Source organism: Mustela lutreola, chromosome 17 (genome assembly GCF_030435805.1).
Source record: "Mustela lutreola isolate mMusLut2 chromosome 17, mMusLut2.pri, whole genome shotgun sequence".
NCBI classification, from domain to species: Eukaryota; Metazoa; Chordata; class Mammalia; order Carnivora; family Mustelidae; genus Mustela; species Mustela lutreola.
Genome location: NC_081306.1, coordinates 6,087,890 through 6,098,633, shown reverse-complemented (window position 1 = coordinate 6,098,633; position 10,744 = coordinate 6,087,890). Strand labels below are relative to the sequence as shown.

At 49.1% G+C, this 10,744-nt stretch overlaps 1 protein-coding gene across 3 annotated transcripts in view; it reads right to left on the bottom strand.

Moving 5' to 3' along the window:
- Positions 1-2,897: 2,897 nt before the first annotated feature.
- PRKCB (protein kinase C beta) overlaps positions 2,898-10,744 on the bottom strand; it is a 325,529-nt gene continuing 317,682 nt past the window's right edge. For 2 of the 3 annotated variants that reach the window (XM_059154821.1, XM_059154819.1), the window contains one exon: positions 4,955-9,596. In XM_059154821.1, the coding sequence (XP_059010804.1) occupies positions 9,438-9,596 (159 nt within the window). In that variant the 3' untranslated portion in view covers positions 4,955-9,437. Of the gene's footprint in view, positions 3,556-4,954; positions 9,597-10,744 lie in introns of those variants that run through there. The other variant, XM_059154820.1, reaches the window with a different exon arrangement.

Here is a 10,744-nt window from a genome sequence, read left to right as displayed (position 1 = left end):
CTCATACATTACTAAACTTGAGGGATCTTTGAGGTAGACCAAAATTCCCATCTGCAGAGAATCCACCATTATGGTTTGCTTCCTGAGCATATACCCGCCTTGTTCCAAGAACAGCTTCCAATTGTTATTCAGAGCAATCCCTTGCTCATTCTCAGTTCATGTGGTTTGGGTGACAGTCTACCAATGGGTCCAGAAGTCCAGCTCATGATACATGTGGTCGGTAGTCTCTGAGAGGACGCCCAGGGGTCCCCACCTCTGGGGGTGCTCACCTTGGGTAAGGCCTTCCCCTTGAGTGTGGGTTGCATTTATTGACTTGCTTTTTTTTTTTTTAAGATTATATTTATTTGTCAAAGAGAGAGAGAAAGCATGGGCAGGGAGAGGGGCAGAGGGAGAGGGAAAAAGAGACGCCCGGATGAGCAGGGAGCTCGATGCAAGACAAGATCCCAGGACCTGGGATCATGACCTGAGCTGAAGGCAGACACTTAACTGACCAAGCCACCCGATGTTCCTATTGACTTGCTTCTAGAGAACAGAAAACAGAAATGTGACGGGATGTTGCCTCTGAGATTAATGGCTTCCAAACTGGACATCTGAATCATTAGCCGCAGGGGAAGCCAGTTGCATGTCCAGACAGTCTTCTGGAGAAGCCTATCCGGTGAGGAACTGGAGCGGCCAACGACCATGTGAGTAAGCTTGGAGGCGAGTCCTCTCTTCTCCCAGTTGATCCTTCATGTTGCTGCCGCCCTGGCCAATAGCTTGAGAGCAACCTCATGAGAGCGGTTACACCAGCTACGCCACACCTAGTTTTCTTGCCTGCAGACACTGAGAGCGAGTGCATGCTGGTTGCTTCAGAGTTGGGGGGTAACTTGTTATACAGAAATGGGTAGCTAAAACAACCTAGATCTGGCCAATCACAGTACCTCCCCCAGCTCCCTGCTCCACTCCAGCCATAGTGCGGAGTTCAGGAGTGTACATGTGACCAGGCCGAGCCAATCGGAGTAAACTGCAGGACTTTCATAGGAGCTCTCACTCATTTCTCATTGGACATGATCCTAGCAAGATGAGAAGTTGGGACTTCTGCATCTTCTTGTCCCCATGAATAGGAAGTCCTGGGCTGGGGGCACCTAAGTGGCTCAGTCAGTTAAACATCTGCCTTCAGCTCAGGTCATGGTCCCACACAGACATCAAGCCCCACATCCGGGCTCCCTGCTCAGCAGAGGGCCTGTTTCTCCCCCCTCTTCTGCCTCTCCCCCTGCTCCTGCTCTTTCTCTGTCTCAAATAAATAAAATCTTAAAAAAAAAAAAAAAAAAAAAGGACAGTCCTGGGCTATCTGATTGGGTCTCTATATCCCCAGCACCCAAAACTGTGCCTGGCTCAAAGTAGGTGCTCAACACATAGGAAAGGAAAGGAGGCTTATATCCAGCAGAAGGAGAAAACAGGGGCCAGCGTGACATGGGGAAGAAGCAGAAGTAGCGACAGCAAACTCTTCTCTCTTGTCATCTTAAATGAAACACGTCATCAAAGGTCTACAGAAAGCACACTTATTTTTGTTTTCTAAATGCAATGCACGGAACACATAGTTTCTTCCTTATGTTTAAGTTGGCTTTCCCCAATTTTAACTGGCAGAGTTTCTAAAATTCTGCAAAAAATGCACTAGGATCAATGGATTCACTACATCTGCCCAATGCTCCATTTACTGGGCATTTTCCAAGGAGGCAGGAGATGAATAAAGTCTGTGGAGTCACAACACACTGGGTGTGACAGGTTTGCTCTTTTCTGCTACCCACTGGCGTGAGCAGCTCTGAAGGCATGTGCGATAGATTGGATTAGTTCATCTTTCAAAAAGAAAATAGAAGCATGATTTCATTCAGAGAAGACATCAGGCTGACACCCAGTGATTCATTAAGGTGCCACTCTGATCTCCAACAGTGGGCTCCTTATCGTGCTGACAAATTTTATTTTCTTCCTCTTCCGGCCTCCCAGGGCAAGAACGATTGTGGAGTAAAGGGCATATGCCTTTTTTTTTTTTTTTTTTTTTCTTTTGGCAGATGTCAAATTAGGGGAAATCAGTAGAAAGTAAGTGGTTTTACAAATAGTGACATCATCATAGAACACAGAACAGTGTATTCTCAGGACATCTGGGTCGCACAGTTTGTTAAGCATCTGATTCTTGGTTCCAGCTCAAGTTGTGGTCTCAGGGTTGTGAGGTCGAGCTCTGCTTTAGGCTCCATGCTCTGTGCATGGAGAGTCCGCTTGGGGTTCTCTCTCCCTCTCACTCTGCCTCTCCAGGTCATTCTCTGTCTCTAGAATATATACATCAGTTGAAAAGAAAGAAAGAAAAGTGTTTTCTTTGTACTGACAGCAACTTCTTTGCTGACTTTTGTTACAGGTGGATTGAATGAAACCTTTAATAAGTACTTCGTGCTTGAGGATTTAATGCAGGCAAGCCATGCTGAATGGATTACTGAACAGATCTCCTGATTCTGGGCACAGGAAAATATTGAGTTCATGAAGTCTGTGATTTCAATGGCAGAAGTTTCAGCCTCCAATCTACAGTACCCAGGTACGTGGATAGAGAGTGTAACACAACAGGGCATGGTGGAGACTGGGGCAGAGCTCGAGTCCACCTTGCTTTTAAAGGAGACAGCCATTTCTCAGTTTGGTTGAATTATTTCCACAGGGGAACGAGGCCCAGGGCTGATTTTTCTTTTTTAAGTGAATCTGAAAACCCTAGAATTTATATAGAAGGTACCATTTTTTAAATGTTGGCAATGAAGTAAGATTGTGTGCGTGCAAAACAAAGCTTGTCCATCAGCTGCATCGGCCTGTGGCTCTCAAGTTTATAACCCACCCTTGTCCCAGGGCCTGTTTAAAAGCAAGACACACTAACCAGAGAGTTTGCATATATTAACTCAGTTTAATCATATCAATTCTTAAACAAAAAATTTCCTCCAAGAGACAATAGTTCACAGTAACTGCAAAGCTTACTCACAATTTTTAAAAATACCAGTCATGCTTAGCATTCAAAGAAGATATGGTAGGATAACCGTAAAAACATTTACCAGGAACATCAGCTTCTGACTTTAAAAATGACAAATACCGAAGCATTTTGGTATCAGACACGGTAGGTTTGACGTCGTCTGTTCCTTTTGACGAGTTTCTGGAAGTTTGGAAAATTGTTCCTTCTAATTGGAGAAAGCACTTACTCTAAACTAAACATTTTCAAATGTAGAAAACAAACTAGCAAGCTACACATACAAAGAAAAGCCCTCGAGGACAAGCCCTCCACGCGCTGACTGCCAGGCTGCGGACGCGCCAGGGATCCTGGAAGACTAGAATCGATACATACACTTGGCCTGAAGTCTAACACAACTCCAGGGTGGACATCGGAGTCGCCTTCGCCTACACATTAATGACAAACTCTGGGTTAGTATAGGAGAAGCCAGCAAATTCATTTTGGTCCAAGTTCATGATGAAGAGTTTATCAGTAGGCGTGAGTTCCACAGGCTGTCTGGTGAACTCTTTGTCGAAGTTGGAGGTGTCTCGCTTGTCTCTCTGCCAAATGGAAAGCAAACACATTAACACAGCGGAAGAAGGAAGCGCGACCCACACCTGCCAGTTAGCGGGAAGCCGATGGCACCTGACGGGCCGAGGCAGAACGAGCCCCGGGCGGAGCTGCTGGGCAGGTGCCGTGTGCCTACCATCCCCTGCCTTTCACCTCACGTTGACTGTTGGCTTCGGGAGAGAACACTTGGTGGCGGTTGCCTAAGAAAGGAAACGAAACATTGAATTTCTTGAAGGATTGTCATAACGTGGACTGGGCATTGGAGTGGGGGGGAGGCGTGTTTCTGTTTTCTTTGGCTTTGAGATGAACTGAGCTGGAAACTACTTCTTCCCAGTGGAATTAGTCACGGGGTAGAGCATCCCGGAGGAAAGCATCCCACAGCGACCCCTTTGGCGAGGAGGCGCCTTTTCTTTAAAAAGAAGAGCAGGGGCACAGCCGCTCAAGGTGCCCAGGAGGTGGACGGAGTGGCATGGGGGGGGCATCAGATCGTTGCCTGACGAAAGGAACAGATCCCTGTCCGTCCCACATTCCCTGGTGCCAACTAGGCTCTGAAGGGATGTTCAGAAATCCACCCACAGACTAGAATTTGGGTCTTCATCAGCCACAGGCGGTCTCCAAGGATGGTTACAGCATAGTGTGCATCTAGTCAACAAGCTCTAAGAAACCAAACCCAAAGCTTAAAGTGAGGTCTCTAGGGGCAGCCTTACAACAAAAATTCTATTCTCCTGGTTAGCCTGACATTTCTGTGTCGGGTTGGGGGTCCCAGGCTGCTAACTACAGTTTGGGGCAACCGTTTCCAGGGAATGGCAGAGTGTGGGCTCATAGAAACACCTGGCGTCTGTAGGTGTTCTCACCTGCTCAGGGCCCTGCGGACTCTTGTCTTCCTGTCCTCACCACCCAGCTGAGGGCAGGAGGAGATGGGGTCCTCACTGTCTCCTCCCCCAACCCCCCACCGTTTGACATAGGAGAAGACGGGTGCAGGAAGATACAGTGACTTGCCCAAGGCTGCACAGTGCAGTAGGGATCTCTACCTGACCACGCTGCTCTTCATTAAGGCTAACCTCAGCCCCTTTGATGGGGGGTGTGCGTGCGGGGAGACGGTCTGATGGCTGTTTAGTAGAGGATGGCTGAGGAGAGCGCCTGGCTCGGCCTCACCGAAGCCAGAGCTGGGTCAGATTGTGAAGCGGGGAGGCTCGGTGAGTCCGGACTGATGTGCTGGAGTCCAGCCAATTGCCATTCATGCCTTAGGGTTAGCTCCTACTGGGTGCTGACTGGTAGGGTTTCTCGTCGCTGGGCTCATTCCCCTTTGCCAGTACCTCCCACAAGAATTCCGTCGTTCAGGCTGCTCCCTCGAGATAGGTAAAATGTCTCTATGGAGTTGCCACTGAATTGTGTTGCATGTGCTGGGGTGTGGGAGTCCGGGGCGGGGGTGGGGGTGGGGATTAGTGTTGCCAGACTGCAGTGGGCTCAAGATGCAGATGGAGCTGTTTTCTAGGTGGTGGGCCCTCTCATGCCCGCTCATTCTGCTTTATCTTCTGCCCACTGTCAGCCTGTCCTGTGCTGTCCCAGGCACAGGCTGCGTTGTCTCCTGTACTCAGAGAAAAGCTCAAACATCACCCCTTCCTTTAATATTGCCCGTGCATCCCTCCCTGGACCCTACAAGTCATACGTTAGCATCCTTTTCAGTGTCTTCGTGGCGCCTACGTACTATCAGACATTGTCTTATTTATTGCCTCTCTCCAGGCAGGGAGGGTCTGTACCTGTTTCTTCACTATTGTATTTCCTGGGCCTGGAATAATGCTTGGCACACAGCGGGCTGTCCGTGACTATTTGCTGAATGACTCAATGAATAGAGATCGACTAAGGATGAGCCTCATAGCCTCTTGCTTTTTCTTCCAACATACACTTGTCCTGGGGCTGGAGACCCCACCACTCTCTAGCAAAGCAGTGAAATTGTTCCTGTTTACTCTCTGGCTCTCTCACATCGGCTTCTGTCTACTTTGAGCCCCAGTAGGGACGGAAATGTTAGGCCCCTTCAAGGTCTGAGAGCTGTGAGGCTGTGTGTGAGCCCCAGGCAGATTTGGGGCTAGAAGGCAGGCAGTTGCCTCCTTTCCGATCTCCCCCTGGGAACATTGACCTCGTCTGGCCTTCCCTGCCTTTGGGCATCTGTGGAGGTTCCCCTACCACCAGCCCTAGCTCTCACAGCTCTTCCCTATCCATTGTGCCTCAAACAGTCACACGGTCCAAATAAAACCTGCCATTCTGGATTTCATCCGGCAGCTCCCCTTAGGAAATACCCCTGAATTGTACCTCTAGAAGGGGGGAGAGGATAGGCCTCTCTGTTGGGACCATTCTTTTTTGGGGTGGCTAGTATCTGAAGCCACATGAGCAGAGTATCACTCAACCAAGGAGGGTTATTAATTCCGCTGGCCTCCTCTTGATTCCCCAAGGTCATTAGGACCATGGCCCCACCCTTTCGTAGAAGAGGAACAGGTTAGTGATAAGTCTGAGAAATACCAAGCGGATCCGGGCAGACAATGAGCCATGGCTAACGTGGACGGTGCTTAGGTTTCTTTGGATTCCTTTATTTAATTTCTTTATTTAAATTCCTTCCCTAATTTAAGTTCTTTCGGAAAATCTCAGCTTGTCTCCTCTGGAAGAACCAGGCTGTGTCAAGCTGTGGGCAGTGTGCCGGCAGAACAGCTTCTCCCTGAGGGCTGGAAAGGGTAATGCCTGCAGGAATCCAGGTGAGAAAACTCTAAGAAAAATGCAGGACTCAGAACTGAGCTGCAAAACCAATTCCCTCTCTCTCTCTGACTATCCGTCTCTGCTCGAATCTTGGTGATTCTATGATCTGTCCGAGCATGGAGACTGTGCCTTTGGCCTTCTAGAAGGAAACCCACCCCACCTACCACCTAACTCCTGTCCTACCCCACCCCTTACACTCTAGGATTGTCCCAGAAATCTGGGTCAAGGGGGCACTGCTACATCTCCTCCTTCAGTCTCAAACTGTGGTCTTGTGGGGTCTACAGAGAAAAAGAGGCACCATGAAGACCTCTGAGGACTTTTTTTTTTTCTTCTAAGAAGCCTCCCCTGACTAACTCAGAGACTGCTTATCTCCAGGTCACATCATGCTTTTAATTACTTAGTTAATGGCTGCTGCCCCAGATTGCATCGTTGGGGTTCCCCACTGAGCTCTGGAGCCCAACAGAGAGCCTGGCACAAAGTCGGTGCTGAATGAATGCTTCCTGGATGAACAAACGGGAGGTGGAATCTGGGCATGACTGCACAGAGAAGTGGAAAATCCTTCTTCCTGGATAAACTTGGAAAGTATGGCCCGGAGATGATCTATTCTCAGAGCTCGGTTTCTTGGTCTCCTTTGGATTTAAAATGGTGATGGAAAAGGAAACGGTGGGGGAACTCTGGCCAAGGGTCCCTCCTTTGCACACAAGCCTTCACTGGCCAACTCTCAGCAAGGTGTGTTAAGGAAATAGAGACTTTGGCTTGAGTACCTCTTCTGCAAATGATTCAACTTCTGAAAAAATAATGACAGAAATTTGGCAAATATGCGGTGTGTATATACAATATATTCTTCCTATCTATTTATCTATGTCTAACTAGCTAGCTAGCTACCTATCTTACAGTGTTCTCTAATGTTGTCTGAAAGAATCTGTCAATGGCCCAATGCTTCTCCATGCTTTTTATCTTCCTGAGAACAGGTCCAAGAGGAGACCTGGTGACCCAACAGCCAGACGAAGGACCTCAAATAATTCGCTTACTGGTGGGCATGGCTCAGAGATGCCAGCTCTAGAGCAGAAACAGTCCTGCCCTGAGTCAGGTAACGGGTTTGCGCCCCAGCTGGCTGACCTTGGGCAAGTCACTGCCTCTTTCCAGATGCCGGTGTCCCCAGCAATAAACCGGGGGAAGGAGGCCTCTGCCCTGATTTCCCTCCTTCTCTAACTTCCTGAGCTTGCCAGCTGGGACTTGGGGTTTGCCCCATATGGGGGTCTCCACTGCTACCATGATGGAGAAGCCGAGGGCCAACAGGAGTGAGCCAGGGGCCTCTGCCTATGTGGAGATCCCAATCACAGGCTTCTTAAAGATGAGAAGCACTCCTTCAAGGACATTTGTCAAGCTGGTAAAGTTCTCCCGGTGGTCTCTTAGAAGCTCTGGTGCTTCTGGAAATCACTCGACTTGTGATAAGAATTCTCTGGAAGGTTGCCTAGGAATAGAAGGAGGCAGCAGGCAAAGGGGATTTCTCCTGCCCAAGGGGTTTCCTTGGCTTCTGGGGGCTCACAAAGCTGCTTGCAAGTAAGAATACTGAGTCCAAGCTGGGAGGAGTGGTGATTTTGATAAGAATATCAAGAGCCCCAGCCAGGCTCCTAGCTGGCTCCCAAACTTGACTCTGGCTTTGACCTCTGATATCGTTGGAAGCCCCGGCCAGCTCACCCCATCCTATTACAGGCTGCCTGGAGTCCCTGAACGGCCCCAAGCCTCTCAGACTGGCAGAACCAGGGGCTGAGGTTAAGCTCTGGGTTTAGTTCCTTTCTGTCTCGTAGACTCAGGAGCCCCGCTTGGCAGTTTGGGTCCACATTTTTCAAAGAGAGCCGTGTTTTGTTTTATTTTGTTTTGTTTTCTTGAAATAGCATTTCTTCTTTCTTTTCTTTTTTTTTTTTATTGGATCTCGATGCTAGAAAAAAAATGGCACATAACAGGTATCCAGATACAAATGGACATTTCCACAAACATCTTGCAAAACATCATCAAAGTGAAGAGTACAACTGTCTATGTTTCAAGAAATGGTATCTTTCTCAGAGCGCTTAATTAGCTTTCCAAAGCCAGCAACAAACCTAGACAAATCCCATCCGTGCGGGCATGGGGGTCCGCTAGGTCCAGAGCCGCCTTCTTGACAAATCAAACAGGTCATTGTGGTCAATAACATTTGGACACAGATTTCAAAGCATGTGTAACAAAGTGAGTTTTTTTTTTTTTCTTTTTGCGTTTGAACAATAACAGAAATAAAACCCCAAAGCAAATAAAATTTGAAATGTAATGTAAAACCATGGTCCTCTGGGACCTGGCTAGAGTGACCATGTCTTTTCAGGGGGGTGATGCCAAATGCCCTTTTCCAGGAGTTTGAGGATGAAGGTGATCATGATCAGGGACAGAGAGTATCAGACATTACAGAATGGAGGGGGGGGGCCCAAGCCGGTTGCCTTTTGACTGACCCCTTGAGGTCCTTTTAGATTGAGATGGTCTCCAAGCACCCTCTTGGCATTTTAAAAGCGTTGAGATCATCTCCTTAACTTTGAGTCTAAAAAAATAACAAATACGATTTTATTTTTGGCCTGGGCTCTGCACAGCTCATGGTGCCTCCAAACCGGGCAGAATGGAGGAATCCCCTCTACATCAAAGCAACCATACCCTTGGATGCAAGCCAAGCTCCGGGTCCAGGAGGGAGAGAACGCTGCTAGCATCCGGTGAACCACTCATTTGGTAAGAACAATCCAGACTGGATGCCTGGAGTTGGGAAACATGTGAAACGCGAGCGCTGGGAGAAAGGGAGAGAAAGTAGGCATTTTTCCGTCCCCACGGGACCTCTGCCGCAAGGCCATGCTGGGGAGAGTCCATAGGAAGAGGTCATTTGCTAATGCGCTAATTAATGCAGCATTTTCGACGAGCCATCCGCATCACCGCATCTCACAGAGATGCTCCAAACTACCTGAGGACATTTGGTTTCTGAAACATGGTCACTCTAGTCTCATCAGCAAGTAAAACATGGATGCGACGTGGCAATGGAAAGAAAAGAGGTCACCACAACAGCCGTCGAGCTCGAATGACAGAAATGAAGGACGGAGGTCTACACATCTACTTAGCTCTTGACTTCAGGTTTTAAAAATTCAGAGTTAACAAAGGAAAATCCTTCGAATTCTGACTGGTCAATATTCCTGATGACTTCCTGGTCGGGAGGTGTTAGGACTGGTGGATGACGGGTGAAAAACCGGTCGAAGTTTTCAGCATTCCGCCCACACTATGAGAGGGGAAGAAAAGAACTTGTGGTAGGTGGAAAAAAACAAAACAAAACAAAACAAGAACCAAAACCAAAAACCCAAACAAAACAGAACCAAACACAATGGGGCGTGGCTTGCTCCCCTGCCTCGCAGAGGTTTCCATGATCAGATATGAGAGCAACATAAAATCCAAAATTCTCATGACCTTTGGTTCATGACCTGGGGCTCCTGACTTGCAGTTTCTAGGGCTTGTGAGCTGCCCCTGGCATCCCGGTGACACCAGGAGCTGCACGGCAAAGGCAGGAGATGGTGGGGCCGGTGGTGTGTGGTATGCGCCCTCCCCTCACCCCGCCCCCAACCCGGCTCCCAAGGAACCAGCCAAGCCCACCTGCTGAAAGAGATGGGATTAAGGTACCATTGACTTGTCGTGCGCCACCAGATGCGAAGGAACAAGTCTGTTACATGTCATCCGGGAGATCCTAATATTTCGCAATGGATCCCCCAAAGTGCTCTCCTCTGGCTGCTAGTCAGGAGCTACGGACGTGGCCAGTTACGAACTCGAGTCAGTGGACACGGATCCCGAGACCCGGGTGTGGTGCCCGCATGGCTGGTCGCCCGCCAAGCCCTGATTAGCTGGGTAAGTCCTTGACCTTTCATCATAAGGTGCCAGTGGAGGCCGACTCAGCCACGAGCTCTCCGGATGGGAGCCGAGGGTGTGGGGTGAGACCCAAGCCAGTGCCTGGCGGGGCACCTGGGTTCTGGTGAGGAAACCGTCACCATGTCTCAGCCTCCTTGGGGTCCTCCTATGTGCAAAGGTCCTGGTCTGAGGCAAGGTTGTAACGTGTGTGTGTGTGCGCGCGCGCGCGCGTGCATGCGTGTGCCCATACGCAGGTGCATACAAATGTGCACACAATAGTTCCCACCGAATGAGAAGGCAGTCACTGAACCTGGCTTTTTTAGTTCACCAGCACACATGGGCGCAGGGCTCTTAGAATCGGAGACGCAGTGTCTACCGCAGGCAACCGCAAGCTAGTAACAGAGCAGGGGTAGTACCAGCATTCGTGACGCCTTTGCCACCCGCCAGCTACCCCAGACCACTCATCTTGCTTTATCTTATTTCATTCTGCCAGTGACCCCATGACGGGGGCATTATCCCCATGGGACAGAT